The following is a 25,719-nucleotide window of genomic DNA, read 5'->3' as shown; positions in this document are numbered from 1 at the left end:
AAATGCCAGTCTTTGGTTTCTTGAGTAAGAGGGAACATCTAGAAACCCAGTAACTTAAGAATCTGGACTTTCTCTAAAACTGAAGATTTGAAATTCAAATAATTATGTTATGTCTGGTAGTAACTATGGTTTTAAAAGGTTTCCTAGGCAGAAAATGGGTACTCTTTCAAGAAAAAGGAAGAAAGGACTAAAATAGCAAGCCCACTGGACCTGTCAGCAAGAGTGGGGGTCTTGGTCATGTAAAATTTGACTTGAACTTCTACAGGCCACGTATTGCTCTCTCCATACATCTTTGATGTGAAAAAAAAAAAAACAACTCATTTCTAAATCATAAGAAATTGGGAGGACTTCTGTGTGATCTTCATTGTAAACAACACCTACACCCTCCTATTGCTTTCAAAGCAAAAAGGGTTTATTAGGATTTGAAGTTTCTCTGAGCATCAGAGAAGTAGAATTTGATGCAAAGGCCCCAGGAAACAAATCATACTCCAGAGCCAAATGATACTCCAGAGATGACAGCACAGACACTACTCTGAGTGTTACAGCTCTGGACGGGAAGGGAACCTGACTGTTTGGGAAGTCAGGATGTAGCTGGGGCTGCTAGGACAGCTCTGGCAGCTGGAGTCTCAATAGGACAGCTCAGCTCTGGAGGGAAACGTATCCTGACTGTTTGGAGAGTCAGGCTATACCTGGAGCTGTTAGGATAGTTCTGGAGGCTGTAGCCACAATAGGACAGCTCCACTCTGGAGGGAAAGATATCCTGACTGTTCAGGAAGCCAGGCTATAGCTGGAGCTGCTAGGACTGCTCTGAAGGGTGGAGCCACAATAGGACAGCTCAGTTTTGCAAAGAAAGGTATCCTGACTGTTCATGAAGCCAGGCTATAGCTGGAGCTGGGGTGTGGTGGGGAATGGTCTCCCTGCAGGATATAGCAATCCTGCTCCTCCCCTGGAGAAAGTCATTACAGCTGAGCTTTGCTTCACCCTGCTCCCTCAAGGAAGCTTCCCAGCAAAGCTCTGCTTCTCCTTCTCTCTGGCCCAAGATGTTGAATGCCCTCCATGGCTCCTTTATCCTCTTTTGTTTTATTATTTTCAACATCCTCTTCCTTTTGCTTAATTTTGCTAAAGGCGTGCCCATTCTTTAGTGCTTTAAAATAACCAACTCTTTGTTGCATGCATCTTTATATTTTGTTTTTATTTCAGTTAACATCCATGATTGATAAGCCATCTGTATCAAACCCTTTCCACAAAACTCAAAGCCCATCATGGAAGATGGGGCATAAAAATTGTAAGAGCCAAAAGTCAGGGAGGATTAGAGCAAACAGTGTCTTCTGGTCATGACAGGAACACTCCACTCATGGCTCATAGCAGCTTGGTCACTTGTACAATATCAAGCTGGTCAATATTCTAGCATGGATTGGGAAGAGTTCGTGAGGCCCAGCTCTGAACTGATGACTTGTGGATGAATAATGGCTTCTGGCAGAGAGAGTCAGTTTTCTTTAAGAGTCTGCCCCTGGGCTTATAAAAAGTAATATCATGAAGAAGACACAAAGTTGGGCATCAGAGATGTTGGGGCAAATTTGGGGAGAATAAATGGGAGGAGGTGGGGAATAAATATGATCAAAATGCATTCTGTGAAATTCTCAAGGAATAAGTAAAAATATTTTGAAGTATATTTACTTAATTATTGATGTAAAGACTGTATTATTATATAGGGATCTGTTACTAAACAACTTAATGAGTTCTGTTAACTCCAACGTGTCTGCCAACTTTGTGGGTTCATCCCTAGAGCATTGTCTATTCTGCCACTAATGGTGTTTTACTTCAAATGTCAGCCTACAAAATTGGAAAAGAATGTTACCAGCTACATATGCAATAGAGGGCCAATATCCAAAATATATAAAGAACTAAATATACTGGACACCAGGAAAACAAATAACCCAATTAAAAATGAGGTACTGATCTAAATAGAGAAGTTTCAATAAAGGAAATGCAAATGTCTGGGAAACACTTAAAAGATGTTCAGTATTCTTAGTCATCAAGGCAATTCAAATCAAACCTATTTTGAGAGTTCATGTTACAAGAGTCAGAATAGATAAGATTAATAAAACAAATGACAGCTCATGTTGGTAGGGATGTGGAGTAAGGGAAACACCCATCCATTGCTGGTGGGAATGCAAACTTGTACAGCCACTGTGGAAATCAATGTGGCAGTTCCTTGTTCAACAATTTTTATTGCTTTTCTAGGTCTACTAGGCAGAAATTGGAGACACCCTAGGTGTTCCTCAACAGATGAATGTATAAAGAAAATGTGTACATTTACACAATGGGTTATTACTCAGCAGTTTTAAAAGAGAAAGGAAATCATGAAATTCACAGGTAAATGGATAGAGCTAGAAAAAGTTATACTGAGTAAGACAACCCAGACCCAGAAAGACAAATATGGCGGGTTTTCATTTAGATAGATGTTAGCTGTTGAGTCAAAGAATAAGTAAGCTACAGTCTGTATAACCACATGTTAGGTATAGAGTAAGGGACTAGGAGGAGGGATGGATCTCCATAAAGGGGGAATAGAATAGATTGTTACAGATGGATGAGGAAGGAGTCTGGAACAGGAGGGTCAAATGAGGAGGAAGAGGGAAAGGGGGAAACTGAAGAAATAGAGGGAGTGACAGTTAAAATTAAGGGCCATTTGAGGGACCTTATGTAAAACTAATAGAGTAGAATAATAGTGGCTACACTAGTTTACACTACCACCAACAGTGAGCGGGTATCCCACTGTCTCCACACCCATGTCATCATTAGTGGTCATTTTTCCCTTATGTTGTCCTTTTCTCCAGTCATTCTAACTGAAATAAGATGAACCCTTAAAATAATTTTAATACTCATTGTTTATATACTTATGGGTAAGGATGTTGATCATTCAAAATTTTCTTGCAGGGTGGTGGTGGCACATGCCTTTAATCCCAACACCTAGGAAGCAGAAGCAGGTGGAGCTTTGTTAGTTTGAGGACAGCCAAGTCTACAGAGTGAGTTCTACGACAGGCTCCAAAGCTACACAGAGAAACCCTTTCTCAAAAAAGAAAAATCTCAAATTTGTATTTCTTCTTTTGAAAACAGTTTGCATATTTAAAATCTCCATTTTTTTTAAGATCAAGGTTTCTCTTTTATTGCTATTTAGTTCCTGTGTACCTGGTAAGGATGTTTCTCATTCTCTAGGCTGCTTCTTCTCTCAAGCGATTGTGTTCTTTGGTTTTTAGTCTCACAAACTCCTGTTTGTTGATTGTTGGTCTTAGTGCTTATGCTACTAGATTCCTGTTCAGAATGGCTTTTTTTGTGTCTTGAAGCTGACACAAATTTCCTACTTTCTCTTCTAACAGTTCAGGACACTAGGTCTTATTCTGAGGCTCTTGATACATTTGGAAGTGAATTTTGTTCAGGTTGAAAGAAATGTATCTACTCAAGTTTATTAGGAAGAATCCTACTTGATCACAGTTGATACAATCTTTTTAAAGTGTTCTTGAGTTCAGTTTGCAAGTGCTATATTGAGAATTTTTTGTATCTTTATGCATTATGAAAATTGGTCTATACCTTTCTCTTTCTGTTAGTTTTTTTTCTGGTTTGGTTTGTAATATTGGATTCATAAAAAGAATTTTAAAAAGTTCCTTCTCTTATGATTTATGGAATAATTTGAGGAATATTGGTGTTATTTATTTGAAGGTCTGGTAGAACTCTCTGCTGAATTAGCCTGGCCTTTGGCTTTTCCTAATTGGAGGACTTTTCTTTTTCTTTTCTTCCTTTTCTTTTCTTTTCTTTACTGTACTGTTCTTTTCTTTTCTTTTTCTTTTTTTTTTTTTTTTAAAAACAGGGATTATTATGTAGCACTGGCTGTCCTGGTACTCACTGTGTAGACCAGGCTGGCCTCAAACTCACAGATATCCACCTGCCCTTGCTTTCCAAATTCTGTGAATAAAGGCATATGCCAATCTTTCCCTGATAGTTGTGGAATTTTTAATTACTACTTCCAGTAATTCAATTGATTTTAATGCAATTGTTTCAATGTTTTTACTCCATCTTGATTAACTTTGGGAAGTTATATGCATCTAGAACGTCACCTATTTTCTTTAGATTTTCTAGTTTAGTGGAATATAAATGTAACATATTCTTCTGATTTTCTGAATTCCTTTTTGTCTGTTGTGGTGTTCACCTTTTCATTTCTAATTTTATTAATTTTGGTATTATGACTTTTTTGGTTACTTTAGGTAATGGCTTGTTAGTATTTCCAAAGTATTATCAAAGAAAGTGCATATTATGACTTAGTCAATGCATTCCATTGACCCAGACAAAGCTACAAGTTTCTCTCCTGGAGGACAATAATTTCACCAGCCATGTTTTAACTCTAGCAGAAAAACCTTCTCATCTAGAGTCACAATTGTCATGGACAGCAGAGGTACCCTTACTTCATGTGTTTTCCTGTTGCCTTTGTGCTGCAGAGCATCCACCAAGGGCAATAACTATACCATCACACATCACCACCATAGCTGTAGTGGCCCTTCAAACTCAGCCTGAGACAATTGCATCTGAAGTCTGGGGTGCATTTCATAAACTGGTTTCATAATGAGTACTAACAATCCCTCCCACTTCCAGCAGATGCCAGACCTAATGCATCAACATAGATTAGGAAAAGGAGCAATGTGCTTTGTGAAAGTTTTACTTTGTCTGTGAAACAGAGACAGAAGGGGTGACAAGGCTGTGGACCCTCAGGACATTTGGTTCCTCATTTGGCCTCCAGAGGGCGCTGCTGCACTCACCACCGTTCCTACTTCCATTGAAGATCTTCACCTGCTCACATCTCATCCTTCTTGCAGCTGGCTGAGTTTTACCAAAGGCATGTGACGAGAATCAGCTATTCAAACCCCTCCAGGCTCGTATTAGCAGCTTCACCGCTTTCAGCTGAGTAGGACACTTCTCCAGCAGACCCTTCCTCACACCTATTTTCAAGCTCTTGCTTTCTTCAGCTACTTTCCTGCCTCCCACAACAGAACTTCAGCCTTCCCAGTGTTCAGCCATGCTCCTGGTGCTCCTCCCAGTGCTGGGGTTAAAATTTCTGAGTGAGTACAGCTTCCTCATGGTGTCAGTACCCTGGGATTCTGACTGTCCGCAGTGACTGACCTAAGATTCCTTTCCAGGAGACTCCAGAGCACAGTCAGTGACTCAGCCTGACTCCCAAGTCACTGTCAGTGAAGAAGCCTCTTTGCAGCTGAGATGCAACTATTCCTCCAGGGTGGCGCCTTATCTGCACTGGTATGTCCAGTATCCACAGCAAGGGCTGCAGCGTCTCCTTGGGTATTATTCTGGAGACACCCTGGTTCGTGGCTTGAGCGGCTTTGAGGCTGAGTTTATCAAGCAGGACTCTTCCTTCCACCTGAAGAAAGCCTCTGTGCACCTGAGTGATTCGGCTCTGTACTTCTGTGCTCTAGGTGCACAGTGTCTGGGGCTGCAGGGGGAGCTGAACATAAACACCCATGGCAGTGGAGTGCTCAGACTCAAGGTCTCTCCTTGGGTCTTTGAAGGATCTCTTTCAACTTAGTGACAAGGAGATAAGAAAAGTTAGGCAGTCCCAGCTGCTTTTGCACAACTCAGGTCCAGCTATAATATCCACCATCTTTTTTTTTGTCTCAGAAGCTCTTTGCTTATTTTGAAAATTAACTAATGAGCAATCACAGTTCTGTAGAATGGAAGAGACTGTGCTGTTATCTGTGAAAATCATTTCCTGTGTGGACATTGCTTAGAGTCCAACTACCTTAAGTGGCTGACTGTGTCTGCAGGGAAATACCAGAAGCTGGACTTCCATTTGTCGTTTAATGTATCCTCTACACAGAATGTGAAAGTATACTCTCCAGGCTTTGGCCTGAGGTTTGCCTTCACTACTGAGTCCTTCATACTGATTTTCCTATAAATTCTTCTTTTGGTGCTAAATGTACTGATCAGAATTGGTCATAATATTTAAGTATTTCTATTTATGAAAGAATTTGATGCATTGTTAGTCAATATAGGAATTCATCAGAACCATGGAAGCTTAGAAATCTAAAATAATTATATCCATTCTATTAGCCACTAAAAATAGAACAGGAGAAGAAGGAATTGGAGATCATTGGTGTTTTTCCAAAGAATTCTTCACAGTTATAAAAGTCTTATCTTATTTTTATTATTTTTTTTTTTGGCCATCTCAGATAATTCCAATCTACTTGAGAATTTGTGGTATGATTCCCTCAGTATCTTTTATTACTACACATTGCTTTCACCCTCTTTTATGTCATTTTACTACTGGAACATCAAAGATAAATTCTTTTATCCTAACATAGCAGTGCCCTGATGAAAATACAGGCAAGAGTTGCAGTGGACATTAGTGCTCACTGGTTCCAGTGTGGAATTTTAGTTCCTTCTCCCTGTACTTGGGAGAATTGTAGAAGATTTTATGCTTGTGCACTTACAGCCTAGTAGGATGACGATACTCTGGATAAAAAGGAAAAAGAAGAAAGAATTTTCTGGCTGATGCTTGGTAAAAAAGGAAATGTGTAAATGACATGGAGCCATGAGCACCTGAGCATGATTTCCAGCACACACACATAAACAGCTGGGCATGATGGGGAAATGAAGGCAGACAGATCCCTAGAGCCCACTACTCAGCCAGCATAGCCTAAGCATGAGCCCCATGTGTCAGTGAGAGGGCTTGTCCCCAATAAACAAGGTGGACAGCTCCTAATAATGACATGCAAAGTTGAATTCTGGCCTCCACATTCATGGGCACACACGTGTACTCAAATACACATATGCACATCCTCACAAGCAAGCTGGTCATCCCTGAGTAACAACATCCAACGTTTTCCTCTGGTTTCTACATGTACACATACACGTAGGTACACACATGTAGTCATCCATGCTCCACACACTTACACCCATACAGACATGAGCACACTCACATACATTTGCACACATGAATATTTTGATACAGAACACAAACAGAATTTACCTGAAGATTCTAATAACAAGTAATTTATCTTACATATTACTCTTTTAATCTACTTTTTATTTTCTTTATAATGAAATGAGAAGGCAGTGGTATTTGTAAACAATCTATAAACGCAATACCTACGTCTCCCCAGAAATTTTCATGCATACCTTTCAAATCAACTCACCTCCTGCAGGCAAGAGCTTTTCCCATTTTTGTTACTGCACAATTGGCCTGGTTGAGAACTTGAAGTCTGTGGAGTTATATGGAAGGCTTTCTTGTATTTCTCATTCTCTTCACCCCACATGCCACTGAGATTTACTCATGTTCTTATGAGCAGCAGCATCCGCCACTGTCATTACTAAACACTACCTAATATACAAATATAGCACGCTCTGTTCCATCTTGTCCCACACTGGCTACACAAGGAATATTTAGGGATTAAACATTTGGTTGTTAGTGAGTCAAAGTACAGGCTAATCTAGACTTTTATACCATGTTCATTTGGGGAAAGGTGTGCATCTAACATTCTTTAGTTGAATCACCAACCGAAGTCCCTTCATTAAAAAGTTTTTTCTGTTTGGTCATACTATGTAACATGGCACTGCTCTTGGGCTCTTGCTAACAAAGCCTACTATATGATAGTTCACATGAAACGTGGTGAGATTTATACATTAATCACATTGTTGACAATGGAATGTCAGTGTGCTCTGCCCTGGTCTTCATCTAAAATTACAGCTGGAGGAGTGCATTCTTGGCAGATTTAGCTGATTCTTCCAACTGAGAGTCACTTCAGTGTCACACATGCAATACCTGACCTCTAAGCTGCAAGGTTTAATGTTAGCTGGGCATGTACATAATTGTACCTGTTCACTGTATTTTAGTGGTTGAGATGTACACATGCCACAAAAAAGTTTTAGGAACTGCAAACTTTGAAGGTCCAGGCCATGGAATTTCCCCCTTCTCTGTAGGCATTCCAAGCAAACTTAAGATGTGGCCCTTTGTTATAAGTACTATGTCTGAAAATTTCCAAAGTCTAGCTAGGAAACTACAGGGAAATTTCACTCTTTTGCCATTAGCAATGGGTGTCTTTTACCACTTTTTGCTTCTTTTAAAAAATATTTTTTGAAATTAAAACATTACTTAATTTCCCTCTTTTCCTTTTCTCACTTCAACCTCTCCTACAAAGGCACTCCACACCCCTCCAGAATACCGCTGCTCTGCTGGAGACCACACCAGTACTAGGAATCCCAGGTGAAACACCATCCACTGCCTGCTAACAGTCCTTAAAAACCTACCAGCTATCTCCAATACCCCTCCTCTGAGCTTCATATCTTGGCCCACAGCTCCAGCAGAAGATTCCTGCTCTGCTGGAGGTCACATCAGTACTAGGAATCCCACAGACCAAGCTGGTACCCAGACCCCCAGAGGCCATACAAGTCACCAAATCTCCTGCAGAGACATCCTACTAGACTGAGTATGATTTCTAGCACACATATAAAAAGCTGGGCATGGTGGCCAGCAGTTAGGAAGACTAACTGGTCACCAGAACCACAGGTAACTCAGGCCGGGAAACCAGAGAGGAAACAGAAACCAAGAGAGAAAACATCAAAAAGCATCCATCCAACAAAGATACACTCACAAATTAAATGTAAATGTATAATAATTCCAAACATGGATTACTATATGGCACCACCAGAGCCCAGCTATCCTACTATGGTAAGCCTTGGCTATTCTGAAACACAAGGAAATTACCTTAAATCCAATCTGATGAAGGTGATTGAGGCTCTTAAAGAGGAAATTAATAAATCTCCTAAAGAAATCCAGGAGAACACAAACAAACATGTCAAGGAAATGAATAAAACTATTCAAGACCTGGAAATGGAAGTAGAAGCAATAAAGAGGACACAAACCAAGGGAATACTGGAAATGGAAAATCTGGATGTGGTAGTTTGAAAGAAAATGGCCCCCAAAGGGAGAGACACTATTAGGAAGTATGGCTTTGCTGATATGGAATGTTTGTATTCTTATTCTATATATTCTTATTGGAAGAAGTGTGTCACTGTGGAGGCAGGCTTGGAGGGTCCATATATGCTCAAGCCATACCCAGTGAGACTGTCTACTTGCTGTTTCTTCCTGATCAAGATGTAGCCAGCACCATATCTGCCTGCACACCACCATGAACTCCACCATGATGATAATGGACTGAACCTCTGGAACTGTAAGCAAGCCACCTCAATTAAATGTTTTTTCTTTATTAGAGTTGCCATAGTCATGATGTCTCTTCACAGCTATAAGAACCCTAATTAAGACAGAAGTTGGTACCAGCGACTGGAGTATTGCTGTGATAGGCCTGACCATACTTTGGTCTGTAGGAATACTACGGTAGGACTATGCATTAAAAAAGAGTGGAATGCTTTAAGCACTGCTGAATGAGCCATACTAGTAGGAACATGGAAGACAGTGGCACTAAGAGTTATTTGAACTGCTGGAGACTGGCTCAAGAGGTTTCAGAAGAGAATTTTAGTGTGTTGCCTACAGATTTTTCTTGTAATATTTTGGTGAAGAATGTGGCTGCTTTTTGCTTTTGTCCAGAGTCTGCCTGAGGTACTAATCCCATTGGCAGTGGATATCTCAAAACAGCCTAGTATAGACTCTGTTGTGTAGTTCTTGGTGGTATCTCAAATGAAGATATATATATATATATATATATATATATATATATATATATATATATATATATATATATATATATATGAAACAGAGCAAGCTGAGCAAGTAAAAATATTTGAGGAGAAAAAAAGAATACAAGAAAAAGGAATGGAACTAAGTCCTGTATTCAAGGAGACAAACTGATTAAGAAATAGAATAAAGGGAGTGGTGACCTCAGAGCAAGATCTCACCCACCTAAGTTTCTAACTTGTGAAAAGGAATTAAACAAAAGCTTAGAGTGGGGTGTGATGCTGCATGCCTTTAATCCCAGCACTGGGAAGGCAGAGGCTGTCAGATCTCTGGGTTTGAGGCCAGCCTTGTCTACAAAGCCAGTTCAGGACAGCCAAGCTTAGACAGTGAAAGACAGAAAGCTGGTGAAGATATAATTGAATGAGAGAGCCATGTTCCAGCCCCAGCAATCAGCAGAATTTGGCACTTTGGGCCAAATGGTTCTGGAGTTAAGGCGAGAAGAAAGGAGCTATAGAATTTGCCCCTGAGACTAAGGAAAGCAGCTGAGGTCAGGCATGTGTCAGGGTTAGTGATCAGGAGCTACAGAAGCAAACATCACTAACAGAATACAAGAGATGGAAGAGAGACTCTCAGGCATATAACATACAATGGAAAAATTGATATATTGGTCAAAGAGAATTTTAAATCTAAAAGTTCCTGATACAAAGCATCAGGAGATCTGGGACACTATGAAAAGACCAAACCTGAGAATAATAGAAATAGAAAAAAGAGAAGATTTCCAGCTCAAAGTCCCAGAAAATAATTTCAACAAAATCATAGAAATTTTTCCTAAACTAAAGAAGATGCTAATCGATACAAAAAGCTTACAGAACACCAAAAAGATTGGACCAGAAAAGAAAGTTCCCCTGCAACATAATAATCAAAACACTAAATATACAGAACAAAAAAGAATATTAAAAGTGGCAAGGGGAAAAGGCCAAGTAACATATAAAGGCAGAGCTATTAAAATTACACCCAACTTCTCAGTGGAGACTCTAAAAGCCAGATGTCATGCAGGATCTAAGAAGTCACAGATTCTAGCCCAGACTACTAAACCCAGGAAACTTTCAATAAACCTAGATGGAGAAGACAAAATATTTAATGACAAAGTCAAATTTAAACATTAGCTATCCATGAATCCACCCATAAAGAAGATACTAGAAGGAAAACTACCCCTGAAGGAAGGTTAACTACACTCAAGAAAACACAATAAATAATAATTTCATACTAGCAAACCAAAAGAAAGGAAGCATACACACACACACACACACACACACCACACACACACACACACACACACACACACACACACACACACACACACTTCTAGCTAGAGTTTTCCTGCCTGGCCCACAGTCAGGACAAATCTCTCTCACCTGCCAGTCCCACAGCCACTCAGACCCGACCAAGTAAACACAGAGACTTATATTGGTTACAAACTGTATGGCCGTGGCAGGCTTCTTGCTAACTGTTCTTACAACTTAAATTAATCCATTTCTATAAATCTATACCTTGCCACGTGGCTCGTGGCTTACCGGCATCTGCACACACTGTTTCTCATTGTGGAGGCTGGCAGTGTCTCTCTGACTCAGCCTTCCACTTCCCAGCTTTATTCTCCTCCTTGTCCCGCCTACACTTCCTGCCTAGCCAATGGCCAATCAGTGTTTTATTTATTGACTAATCAGCAACACAATTGCCATACAGAACATCCCACAGCACACACACACACACACACACACACACACACACACACACACACACGCTGACTACTACTGCCACCACCACCACCACTAAAATAACAATAATTAACAACCATTGTTAACTAACATCTCTCAATATCAGTGGCTTCAATATCCTGATAAAAAAGACATCGGCTAACAGAATGAATGTAAAAGCAGAATTCATCCTTCTGCTGCATACAAGAAACACACCTCAACATCAGAGACACACATTAACTCAGATTAAAGGGTTTAAAAAGATTTTCTAAGCAAACCAACACATGAAGCAAGCTAGTGTTGCCATTCTAATATTTTAACAAAATAGACTTCCAACCAAAATTAATCAACAGAGGTGGGGAAGGACACTTCATACTCATCAAAGGAAAAATCCATGAGGATGATATCTCATTTCTGAACCTCTACACCCAAATTATGCTTACTTTGCTATTCCCATTTCTAGTGTTTCTCTCCAACTACATGTTCCCTTTTGGATCTTTCTGGCTTCTGTGGTTTCTCCAAGTTACATATTTCCATCTGAAGATTTGGAGTTAGGTGCCTCTCCAATTCCCATTGGAGTTAGGAGTTCAGTGGCAGAACATGTGGCATTTGTTTTTCTGGTTCTCTGTCAACTAATTTTAAATAATCTTTTCTAGTTCCATCCACCTACCTGAAAAGTTTATGATGCCATTTTTCTTTACATTGAAGAATATTCCATAACATATAGGTGCCACATTTTTACTATCCATTCATCCCTTGAAGGACATTTTAGTTGTTTCCATTTCCTAATTATTGTGAGTAGAGCAGCAATGAATATAGCAAAGCAACTATCTGTGGAGTAAGATGTAGAGTTCTTTAGACATATACCAAGAAGTGGCACAGCTGGGTTATGTGGTAGATTTATCTTTAGTTTTTGAAGATTCTCCATACCTATTTCCAGAGTAACTGTACCAATTTTCATTCCACCAACAGTGAATGCAGGTTCCTTTCGCTCCACCCACCCTTACCAGCATTTGTTGTCAGTTGTTTTATTGATTTTAGATACTCTAACTGGGGTGAAACTAAATCTCAGAGGTATTTTAATTTGCATTTCCCTAATTGCTAATGATGATGAAGAATTTTGAGATATTTCCTGGCCATTTTTATTTTTTCTGAGAACTCCATCTAGACAATCTTGTCTTCTGACCATCTGCATTTCCTTCACCAGGAAGTGATGGAGTGAAAAGGCCGGTTTACTGAGACTTGTGGAGATGGCCTGAAGTCACTTTTGGTGGTGGTGTCAGTCCACTAGGGGGTGCTGCAGGATTTATAGAAATGACATTTTCTTAAATTGCCTAGAGATTTGAAGAACTGAGAAGAGATATGAGGCAATCAACCCACAACGCAAGGAGTAGGGGTCACTGTGTGGAGTTCACTGGATCTTTAGCTCTCAGTCATTCTATATAAAACCATAGATATCTAGAGCCTGTTAACTGGATCCCCTGCGTCCATAAATCTATTTTAAGAACAATTCTCTGAACAGATGTAAGCAAAATAGAATCTACTGGGCATTATGAGGATGGACACTGAAGAGAAAATATCTCCATTGCATTCATTGCTTCTAGTTTTATTTTAAAAATTTCTCAAAATAAAAATTTCTCAAAATAAAAAAAATCTAGAAATTACTCCAATACCTTTTATACTGTATATGATATATATGTGATGCCTGTCTATCTATCTATCTATCTATCTATCTATCTATCTATCTATCTATCTATATACCTATCTATCTATCTATCTATCTATCTATCTATGTTTCTTTCTTTCTATCATTCATATATATATATATATATATATATATATATATATATATATAAACTCTAAACTAGAAAGATAAAGAATAACTACTTAAGAAGAAAACTGGGAACTACAAGGTATGAAAAAGTAGAAGATAGGAGGCCTCTCTGAACTTGAGCAGACATTCTAAGCCTGGTTGGAATCAGCTGTGTTTTTTTTGAACAGCTGTGGGAAAGAGCAGGGCATATGGGAAAAAATGGAAAATAAATAATGGTGAAAACACGGGCATGCCTTGTTTTCTTATGACCAATAAAACTGTCCTTGGGAACATTTTGTATGTACATGATGATCTGATAATTCAAGAAATTCTTCTTATCCCTTATAGTGTATTGCATGCTGATTTGTCCCACTATATGACTTAAGGTGCAGGAACTTCTCATTCAGTATATCAATTATATTGAAGGGTGATCCCAAGGCCAGTAGTTGTTGGCCAGTACACATTGAGAATGCACCCAATGGTATTTTTTTTGGCATAATGCTAAGTTTGATTTTTTCTTTTCCTTTTTTGGTCCTATTGGTCTCTTATCTATATTTTATATTTAATTGTCTTGTGTTTTATGGGTTTGGTTGTATGTGTTTCTTGATTGTTATTATGTTTTAATTTTGATGTGCTTGTTTGTCTATCTGTTTGCTCAGGGAGGCAGAGAGAGAGGGAGGGAGAGGGAGCAAATGAGAATGAAAGGGCATGCTGTCGGGTAGGTGAGGAGATAGAAAAAAATCTAGGAGGAGTTTGAAGTTGGGAGACTGTGTATAGAATATATTGTATGAAATTTTTTTCCAAAAAAAAAAAAGCAAACAAATCTTGCTAGGATTCTGCAAAGCTCTTTGAATCCACTGGAGCCATCAGTGTTCACACCAGTATTCTGAATTTATGAATTTCTCTTCCTCACAAATTTTCCCCCAAATTCCCCTTATATGAAATATTACCTTAGAAATATAGTGTTCTGGGATCTGCATATTGTTCTTCATAGTTGTGAAGGAGTTATTGTGCAGAATTGTGAGGTGAAGGTGGGTGGAGTTTCTTGTTCAGATGAAAGAGAACATTCAGCAACTTGGAGAGAAACTTTGGTGCATAAGCACAAGTGTGTCTGAGCACAAGACTTGACACCCCTCAGAGATGGAGAGAAGACATCCCAGCAATTGGAAAGGGGCCATGGAGAGGAAACTGGGAGCTGTGCTGGGGATTCTGTGGGTGCAGATTTGCTGTGAGTTGTGCTCACCTAAGTTGCTTTAGGGATTCTCCAGAAATGTCAGTGGTGGAGGGGGATGAGCCAACCAAAAGCTCCTGTGCAGTCACCTCATGGTGTCTCCTGGGATATTAGACAGGTGTGGGTGAAAACTTCTCACTGATTCTGGTTTGCTTTTGTTTCCCAACAGGGGTGAGAGGATTTGAGGTGGAGCAGAGTCCTCCAGCCCTGAGTCTCCATGAGGGAACCAATTCTGCCCTGAGATGCAATTTTTCTGTCACTGTGGCATATATGCAGTGGTTCCGACAGAATCCCGGGGGCAGCCTCCTCAGTCTGTTCTTCATGACTCCAGGAACAAAGGAGAATGGGAGGTTAAAGTCAACATTCAACTCCAAGGAGCGCTACAGCACCCTGCACATCAGGGATGCCCAGCTGGAGGACTCAGGCACCTACCTCTGTGCTGCTGAGGCACAGTGCTCCCAGCCAGTGTACAGCCTGGCCCCAAACTGCAGCTGGGTATGCAGCTACAGCCCTGCCCCAGGGAGACTCTACAGGAGGCTTTTCACAGCTGTGTCTTTATCAGATCTCCACCAATTACAGAGAAGTTCTGAGGAAACCCAAAATTAGCACAGCAGAAATTCATGGCTAAATTCAGATTGACATGACATTGACTTGGAGAAGCTTAAATGTTCAGAAACGTCAGCCAGCATGACTAAAATGAACACTTTATTTATCAAATGCTTGTGCTAATGTCATGAACTATAAACTTCTCTTACACATTCCAGAATTATTTGGATCATTTCTCAAAGTTGAAAGTTTAAAGCAACTGTTTTCATCCCTTGTTTGGAGAGCATGATACAAACATTTCCAACTCATCTGTTCAATATGAAGTTGATAAAAGAATTAAATTTGAAGATCTGATAGATTACATTGTAGAAAGGCAAGGTAAACAAATCTTATTATAAATCATGACATCACTTCTACAATGTCTTGATAATTTAAAAGTATAATGCATTCAATTATGCAATATAAAACAAATATTTCACATAAAAATGATCAGAACCAAAAGATAAATGACAAACTAGAGAAATATATTTGCAATTTATATCACAATAATATTTGCAGCAATTAATTCTACCAAAATATTTACACATTATAATGTAATATATGTGCATAACTTCTCACTAAAACATTGCTTTCAAAAGTAAAAGTAGGACTCTCCTAAAGGTCACATAATAGCGGACTAATACATTATAAAATAATGAAATATGATCCAAACAGCTGTTGTTTCCCAAGGGCTGGCAGATTATATTCCACAGTTGAAAAACCAGGCCTGCCACTTGTCTCTGTAAGGAACTGGAAAACAGCCATGCTCACTCATTCACAGTTTGTCTGTCCATTGTGTTTTCATGTTGAAACAGCAGCTGAGTGGTTACAACAGTGACTGGAGTGACTAAAACATTTACTTTATAGAGCTTCACAAATTCACTGACCCCTCCTCCCATCTGGACAAGAGGTGAGGGTCTGGGCTCAGACCCAGAGAGGACCGCCCCTAGATCCCATCCCTGGGCACCAGCCATTCCGGGGAAGACCTGTGCAACTTGGCCCCAGGTTCTGGCCATCAGGCAGGATCCCCTCCACCCCCACTGGGAAGGTTCCCCTTCTCCAAGACCCCTGGCAGACCCTGCAATCTCCACGCCCTGCCCCTATGCCCATCTGCCTGAAACCCCAGCCACTTCTTGAGACTTAGAGACCAGTCCTCAGCTCCCATCCTGCCCCAGAGCTCACATCTGGACAAGAGAGAGAGGCTTCCTGAATCTGTCAGCTCTATCTGGACCAAGAGCACTGATAAGTCCAAGAACGAATTCACAAGGAGATGGGCAGACATCAAGGCAGAAGTACATACAACAAAATGAAGAGCAATACAGCATCACCAGAACCTAGCCCTCCTCCAACAGTTAGACCTGAACATCACAAAATAGAAGAAGCAGAAGAAAGCAACCTTATGAATAACATCATGAAGAGGGTAGAGGCTTATATAGAAGAATTCACAAATGAAATTGAGGAAAAGATAAACAAAAAATGGGAAGAATGCTATAAAAAAAAACTAGAGGAAAGGACAAATAAAGCAGAAGAAAACAATAAATCCTTGAAAGAAAATCATGAAAAAGCAACGAAACTGATGAAGGAAACAGTCCAAGACCTGAAAAGGGAAAGAGAAAAATTGAAGAAGACACAAACAGAGGGAATGCTGGAAATAGAAAATCTGAGTAAACAATTGGGAACTTCAGATGCAAGTATAACCAACAAATGCAAGAGATGGAAGAGAGGATATCTGGCATTGAAGATACAATAGAAGAAATAGATTCATCAGTCAAAGAAAACACTAAAGCCAACAAAGTCATGACCCAAAATGTCCAAGAAATTTGGGACACCATGAAAAGACCAAACCTACAAATAATAGAGATAGAGGAAGGAGAAGAATACCAACTCAAGGGCACAGAAAATATATTCAACAAGATCATAGAAGAAAACTTTCCGAACTTAAAGAAGGAAATGCCTACGAAGATACAAGAAGCCTATAGAACACCAAACAGACTAGACCCCCCAAAAAAGTCCCCTCGCCACATAATAATTAAACAACTAAATGTACAGAATAAAGAAAGAATATTAAGGGCAGCTAAGGAAAAAGGCCAAGTGACTTACAAAGGCAAACCCATCAGAATAACACCCGATTTCTCAACGGAGACTTTGAAAGCCAGAAGGACCTGGACAGATGTAATGCAGACACTAAGAGACCATGGATGCCAGCCTAGACTAATATACCCAGCAAAATTTTCAGTCATCATAGATGGAGTGAACAAGACATTCCAAGACAAAGCCAGATTTAAACAATACTTATCCACAAACCTAGCCCTACAGAAAGCACTAGAAGGAAAATTCCAACCTAAGGAAGTCAGATACACCCTCGAAAACACGGGCAGTAGATAAAGCCACAGCAGTAAACCCAAAAGAAGAGAAATACACACACACTACCACCAAAAAATAACAGGAATAAACAATCACTGGTCATTAATATCCCTCAATATCAATGGACTTAATTCACCTATAAAAAGACACAGGTTTACAGAATGGATTTGAAAGCAGGACCCATCTTTCTGCTGCATACAGGAAAAACATCTCAAATTCAAAGATAGACACCACCTCAGAATAAAAAGCTGGGAAAAGACTTTCCAATCAAATGGTCTTGAGAAGCAAGTGGGTGTAGCCATCCTAATATCCAGCAAAATAGATTTCAAACTAAAATCAATCAACAGAGCAAGAAGGGCATTACATACTCATCACAGGAAAGATCCACCAAGATGAAGTTTCAATTCTGAACAATTATGCCCCAAACACAAGGGCACCCACATATGTAAAAGAAACATTACTAAAGCTTAAACCACATATAAAACCCCACACATTAATAGTGGGAGACTGCAACACCCCACATTCACCACTGAACAGATCTCCCAAAATGAAACTTAACAGAGAAATAAAGGACTTAACTGATGTCATGACTCAAATGGACTTAATCAATATTTACAGAACATTCCATCCTAACAAAAAAGAATATATATTCTTCTCAGCACCCCATGGAACCATCTCTAAAATCGACCACATACTTGGCCACAAAGCAAATCTCAACAGATACAAAACAATTGGAATAACATCCAATAACCCCTAAGGAAATAGAATCAGTCATTAAAAGTCTCACAACCAAAAAAAGCCCAGGACCTGATGGTTTCAGCGCAGAATTCTACCAGATCTTCAAAGAAGAGTTAATACTAATACTCTTTAAATTGTTCCACACAATAGAAACAGAAGGAACATTACCAAACTCCTTCTATGAGTCTACAATTACCCTGATTCCTAAACCAAACAAGGATACAACAAAGAAAGAGAACTACACACCGATCTCCCTTATGAACATTGATGCATAAATACTCAATAAAATACTGGCAAACAGACTACAAGAACACATCAAAACAATTATCCACCATGATCAAGTAGGCTTCATCCCAGGGATGCAAGGGTGGTTCAACATACGAAAGTCCATCAATGTAATATACCATATAAACAAACTCAAAGAAAAAACCACATGATCATCTCACTAGATGCAGAAAAGGCATTTGACAAAATCCAACACCCCTTTATGATAAAGGTCTTGGAGTGATCAGGAATACAGGGAACATACCTAAACATAATAAAGGCAATTCACAGCATGCCAACAGCCAACATCAAATTAAATGGAGAGAAACTCAAAGCGATTCCATTAAAATCAAGAGCGAGACAAGGCTGTCCACTCTCCCCATACTTATTCAATATAGTACTTGAAGTTCTAGCCAGAGCAATAAGACAACATAAGGAGATTAAGGGGATACAAATTGGAAAGGAAGAAGTCAAGCTTTCCCTATTTGCAGATGACATGATAGTATACTTGAGTGACGCCAAAGATTCAACCAAGGAACTGATACAGCTCATAAACACCTTCAGCAACATAGCAGGATTCAAGATCAACTCAAAAATATCAGTATCCCTCCTATATACAATTGACAAAGAAGCTGAGAAAGAAATCAGAGATACATCACCCTTTACAATAGCCACAAATGATATAAAATAGCTTGGGGTAACACTAACCAAGCAAGTGAAGGATCTATATGACAAGAACTTTAAGTCCCTGAAAAAAGAAATTGAAGATGTCAGAAAATGGAAAGATCTCCCATGCTCATGGATAGGCAGGTTTAACATAGTAAAAATGGCAATCTTACCAAAAGGAATCTACAGATTCAATGCAATCCCCATCAAAATACCAACACAATTCTTCACAGACCTGGAAAGAATAATACTCAACTTCATATGGAAAAACAAAAAACCCAGAACAGCCAAAAGAATCCTGTACAATAAAACAACCTCTGGAGGCATCACGATCCCTGACCTCAAGCTCTACTATAGAGCTACAGTAATAAAAACAGCTTGATACTGGCATAAAAACCGACATGTGGGCCAATGGAATCAAATTGAAGACCCTGACATTAATCTGCACACCTATGAAAATATAATTTTTGACAAAGAAGCCAAAACTATACAATGGAAAAAGAAAGCATCTTCAACAAATGGTGCTGGCATAACTGGATATCAACGTGTAGAAGGCTGCATATAGATCCATATCTGTCACTGTGCACAAAACTTAAGTCCAAATGGATCAAAGACATCAACATAAATCCAGCTACTCTGAACCTGCTAGAAGGGAAAGTAAGAAGTAGTCTTGAACGCATTGGCATAGGAGATCACTTCCTAAATAGAACATCAGTACCACAGGCACTGAGAGAAACAATCAATCAATGGGACCCCTTGAAACTGAAAAGCTTTTGTAGAGCAAAGGATATGGTCAACAAGGCAAAGCGACAGCCTACAGAATGGGAAAAGGTCTTCACCAACCCCACATCTGACAGAGGACTGATATCCAGAATATATAAAGAACTAAAGGAATTAGACATCAAAATGCCCAACAGTCCTATTAAGAAATGGGCTATAGAACTAAACAGAGAATTCTCAACAGAGGAAACTCAAATGGCTGAAAGACATTTAAAGAATTGCTCAACATCCCTAATAATCAGGGAAATGCAAATCAAAACAACTCTGAGATACCACCTTATGCCTGTCAGAATGGCTAAGATCAAAAACACTGAAGACACCTTATGCTGGAGAGGATGTAGAGCTAGAGGAACTCTCCTCCACTGCTGGTGGGAATGCAAGCTTGTACAACTACTTTGGAAATCAATATGGCGCTTTCTTAGAAAATTGGGAATCCATCTCCCCCAAGATCCAGCTATACCACTCTTGGGCATATACCCAAGGAATGCTCAATCACACCACAAGAGCACTTGTTCAGCTATGTTCATATCAGCATTGTTTGTAATAGCCAGAACATGGAAACAACCTAGATGCCCTTCAACTGAAGAATGGATAAATAAAATGTGGTACATATACACAATGGAATACTACTCAGCAGAGAAAAACAATGACATCATGAGGTTTGCAGACAAATGGATGGATCTACAAACTATCATTCTGAATGAGGTAACCCAGACTCAGAAAGACAAACATGGTATGTACTCACTCATAGGAGGATACTAGATGTAAAACAAAGATGACTAGACAGCTACTCACAACTCCAGGGAGGCTACCTAGAAAACAGGACCCCAAGAAATACACAGGGATCACCCAATGGCAGAGAAATGGATGAGATCTACATGAACAACCTGGACATGAGTGGGGATAATGAAGGGCAAGGGTCGAGGGAAAGAGAGCTTAGGGGAGCAGGAGATTCCAGCTGGATCAAGAACAGAGAGGGAGAACAAGGAATAAGAGACCATGATAAATGAAGACCACATGAAAATAGGAAAAAACAAAGTGCTAGAGAGGTCCACAAAAATCCACAAAGATACCTCCACAATAGACTACCAGCAATGTTTGAGAGACAGCCCGAACTGACCTACTCTGGTGATAGGATGGCCAAACACCCTAATTGTTGTACTAGAAACCTCATCCAATGACTGAGGGATCTGGATGCAGAAATCCATGGCTAGGCCCCAGGTGGAGCTCTGGGAGTCCAATTAGCGAGAATGAGGAGGGTTTATATGAGTGAGAATTGTCGAGACCAAGGTTGGACAAAGTACAGGGACAAATAGCCAAACGAATGGAAACACATGAACTATGAACCAATGGCTGTGTCTCTATAACAGAATATAGAGTCCTATGAGTATATGTCGAAAATTGGTCCAGCTGAATCTTGAGGTAGATCTATTCCCGTCTTTCTGAAGAACCACCATACTTATGTCCACAGTGAGTCTTAAAGTTTGCACTCTCCACTGCAATGGATGAGTGTTCCCCTTAAACTACATCCTCACCAGCATATTATATCATTTTTTATTGATTTTGGCCATTCTGATGTGTGTAAGATGAAATATCCCAGTATTTTTAATTTGCATTTCCCTGAAAAACAAGGGTTTTGAACTTTTACATGCTTCTCAGTCATTTGTGTTTCATCTTTTGCGAATTATCTCTAGACTTGTACCTATTTCTTAAATTGAGTTTTTTTCTTTCTTGATATTTGGTTTTTTTAGTTTTTCATATATTTTAGATATCAGCTCTATATCAACTGTATAATTTGTAATGATACTTTTCCTTTCTATAACTTGCCACTTTGTTCAAATGATGATATTCTTTGCCCATACATAAGCTTTTCAGTTCCATGAAGTTCCACTTGTCAATTATTGTTTTAATGACTTGCTTTGGGATATTTGTACACTGTGTGAAGATGTATTTCTGTAATTTGTGTAATATAAAGCTGAACAGTGAGTAGCTAGACAAGAGAGAATGGGTATAACTTCTGGGCAGAGAGTGAACTGGAAGAAGAAAGAGAGGGGCAGCAGCCAGGGGTGGAGGAAGCAGGATGGGCAGTAAGGAGATGAGGTAATGAGCCACATGGAAGAATATAGATTAAAAAACATGGGTTAAATTCAGTTATAAGAACTAGTTAGGAACAAGCCTAAGTTAACCCAAGCTTTCATAATTAATATTAAGACTCTGTATCATTATTTGAGGGCTGGTGTTCCAATGAGAAAGTAAAGCAGTACAGTCACTGTGCTATTAGTGTCCTGTTCAAAAAGTCTTTTCCTGTGCCAATGAGTTCAAGATTATTCCACATTTCTATTTATTAGATTCAGAGTATCTGGATGGATGTTCTTGTTCTTGATCCATTTGGACTTGAGTTTTGTACAGGGCAGTAAAAATTATTCTGTTTACACTCTTTTACATGTAGCCATTCAGTTTGACCAAAACCATCTGTTGAAGATGCTGTCTTCTTGCTGGTGTGTAGTATATTTGGCTTCTTTATCAAACGAGGTGTTCATAGGTGTGTGGACTAATGTCTGCATCTTTGATTCTAATCCACTGATCAGCATGTCTATTTATTTATGCAAATACCATCCTGTTTTTCTGACTATTACTCTGCAGCACAACTTGAAATCTGAAGTGGTGATACATTAAGCAGTTCTTTCATTATTCATTTTTTAATCTATCCTAAGTTGTTTGTGTTTCCATATAAAACTAATTTTTTAAATTTTCTATTTCTGTGAAGAATTATGTTTGAATTGACAGAGATTGCACTGAATCTGTCAATTGTTTTGGGAAGGTGGCTACTTTCACTATATTAATCCTACCAATCCATGAACATGGGGGTCTTTTCATTATCTGATACCTTCTATTTCCTTCTTCAGTGTTTTAAAATTGTTATTATCCAAGTTTTTCATTTACAGGATTAGAGTTGATCAAAGATATTTTATTATTTTTTTTGTACCACCAGGCTCCCAGGTGGAGTGTCTCTACTGTCATGTGACACAAAGCACTGGGGTTGAGTTAGGAAAGGAAATGCAGCAAGGGTCTGTTGAGTCCTCAGTGAATGGAGGAAGAGTGAGTGGACAGGTGAGTGGTCAGTTACAGGGCTGGGGATGGTACCAGGGAAACTGAAATGGAGGACAGGAAGGACAGTGAAGATGGCCTTTTGATTCCCAAGCCTGCATGCACACTGAGTTCCAGATAGACAGTCTTTGTAGCTGTTCACAGTTGGCAGAAAGGAAAGTCAGTGGGCTGGAGCAGGGGGTGATGGGAAGGTCCACAGAAAGGAGGAGAGATGGGTTATTGCAAGGTTTGGTGAATTCTCCAGGGAACCCACCACTGCTCTTCTATCAGTGATTCAGTCTAGATGATGTGGGAGTGAGTAACATGGATGGTGCCATCCTCAAGATGTAATCACCTCTGAGAATGTTCCTAAGAGTAGCTGTGTGTACTTTTGATTCCATGTCAACTTCCCTGGAAGGGAAGATGCACGCATAAAAACATCATATCTGCATTGTTAACAAGAACTCACTGAAGTAGAAAGAACATTGCAACTAAAAGCCCATGAGAGACCTGAAAAAGCCATTTCGCAAATGCCATAAATCTTCAGGCAATTATTGATTTAAGTGTGTGTCTTTAAGAAAAGGAAGAGTTGCTTAATGAATGATCTGAGCATTCTGGGATATGGGAGTAGATTAGTAAATACAGTTCTAGACAGAAGAAATGTTGTTACACACACACACACAAATATATTAAATATGAATTTACATATGAAAATATTATATATATATTATATGAAGCATTATACACATGCTGTGTTAGATTTAAATCTCAGAAACAAGCACACTAGTGTGTACAAATACCATTCTTGATCTCTCAGCACTAGAACACACTTAATACAACATTTTGCTGTTTTATGACTCTGAGTCCCTCACAAGTCAGAGAACACTTAAGCAGAAGCCTCACTGGTTAAGGGTACAACCACAAGGTGGTAGCAGACCTCAGCTGCTGGGGAGTATGCAGAGGATTCACTTCCTTGTGCTGATTGTGCAGGCTTAGGGCAGAAGCACAACCTTTTTCTCTGTGGCTGAGTAGATGACTCAAGAGGTAGAATTGTTCCTGAGAAAGAACAACACCCTGGTAGCTGCAGCTGACCTGCTAGTCATCACAATCTACACCGGATCTTAATTTAATTGGAAGGACAATGAAGACATTTGTTCCTACTTTATTCATGTTCTTGTGGCTGCAGCTCGATGGTGAGTTAAGATCTTAGGACCACAGAATACTCAGTGGGCATTTCTGAGACATCCAGGAGGAACTCTATTTTAGTCAGGTTTTCTCTGTTATTATAAAAAAGAAATAATTCTGCAAGGTTGTGACCTGACAGCATTTCTCCTTTCGTTCCATCTTTCTGCACAGGGGTGATCCAAGGTGAGCAGGTGGAGCAGCATCCTTCCACCCTGAGAGTCCAGGAGGGAGACAGCGCGGTCATCAACTGCACTTACACAGACAGTGCCTCATCCTACTTCCCTTGGTATAAGCAAGGACCTGGAGAGCATCCTCAGCTTATCATTGACATTCGTTCAACTGTGGAAAGAAAGCAGGAGCAAAGACTGATCCTTTTACAGGATAAGAAAGCCAAACACTTCTCCCTGCACATCACAGACACCAGGCCTGGAGACTCTGCCCTGTACTTCTGTGCTGCAAGTACACACTGCTCCACATGCACCTGAAGTCTGTCTTCAAACCTGCCACAGGGCCTGGAGCCCGGTCCACATCCTATGTCACAGGCCTCCAGTGCAACATGTGTCAGTTGTTAGTTGACAAGTGCCAACTGCGGTGTGGACATTAGTAACACACAATAAGTAGGTCAGATTCAAGTCACTGAAGCAATTTTAGACTTTTTCTCCTTTGTTTTTAAAATGTATTTTAAAAATTTAAATACAATTTTGTTCTTCCATTTTCCTTGCTACAGTATGTGGTGATTGTCACAGAAAATCAGAATCCCTGTGCTGCAGAGAAGAGGCTTTGTCACACTTAGCCCCAAGTGGAACATGTACATCACATATCCTCCTCCCAATGTCAGAGGTCACTGAGGAAGAGGAGGTGGAAAGACTGTAAAGCCATAGGTTGGAAGTGACTACAAGGAGACAGTGTTTTCTGGACACAGCAGGGCAGATGCACACATGAACTCACAGTTGTTTACAGCACACCTAAGATCTGCAAAGGATCAGACAATACACAATTTGATCGAGGAGGGAAGGTGCACATTCCCACCCTTAGCTAAGGAGCTATGGGCAGTTGGAAGCTGCTGGGAGAGATACTCAGGTTTCTTTAAAGGTGAATCCCCTGGTCCATAGTCCACCCTCCACTGGAGGGCACACATCGAAGTGTATATAGGGAGCACTTCCAAAACGTAAACCTTGAGGTGTTTTATTTTTAAAAGAGATGGACAAAACTGAGTTGGTATGGAAGTGTGAATGAATCTGTCAGCATTGAAGGGAGCAGGCGAATGTAATTAAAATTAATTGCATAACATTACCTAAGAAAATATAAAATGTGAAAAACTAGATAAATTTTATCAGAGGGGTGTGTGTGTGTGTGTGTGTGTGTGTGTGTGTGTGTGTGTGTGTGTGTTATTTTATGGACATCTATCACACTAAATAAAAATGTATACACATAGTTCAGTAGTAACACTGGTGATTTCAGGCACCCACTGTGAACTTGAGACCTGCATCCTTTGTGTGAGGTTTCAGGTTTATTCTCAATGTGTTTTGTAGACATCTGTGCAGTTTGAAGGGAAATCAGC

The 25,719-nt window shown here is 39.7% G+C and overlaps 2 gene segments (V, D, J or C); both read left to right on the top strand.

Annotated features, from left to right (window-relative positions):
• Positions 1–5,065: 5,065 nt before the first annotated feature.
• On the top strand, positions 5,066–5,587 carry LOC131918986 (T cell receptor alpha variable 8-3-like). The segment is given in 2 exon segments: positions 5,066–5,108; positions 5,187–5,587. Coding segments are annotated over 2 exon segments (444 nt in total).
• An 8,847-nt stretch (positions 5,588–14,434) lies between these two features.
• Positions 14,435–15,255, top strand: LOC131919448 (T cell receptor alpha variable 22-like). The segment is given in 2 exon segments: positions 14,435–14,486; positions 14,659–15,255. Coding segments are annotated over 2 exon segments (489 nt in total).
• The last annotated feature ends 10,464 nt before the right edge of the window (positions 15,256–25,719 follow it).

The sequence above is a fragment of the Peromyscus eremicus genome, chromosome 9 (genome assembly GCF_949786415.1).
Source record: "Peromyscus eremicus chromosome 9, PerEre_H2_v1, whole genome shotgun sequence".
In the NCBI taxonomy this organism is placed as follows: domain Eukaryota; kingdom Metazoa; phylum Chordata; class Mammalia; order Rodentia; family Cricetidae; genus Peromyscus; species Peromyscus eremicus.
This window is presented reverse-complemented; position numbering and strand designations above follow the sequence as displayed.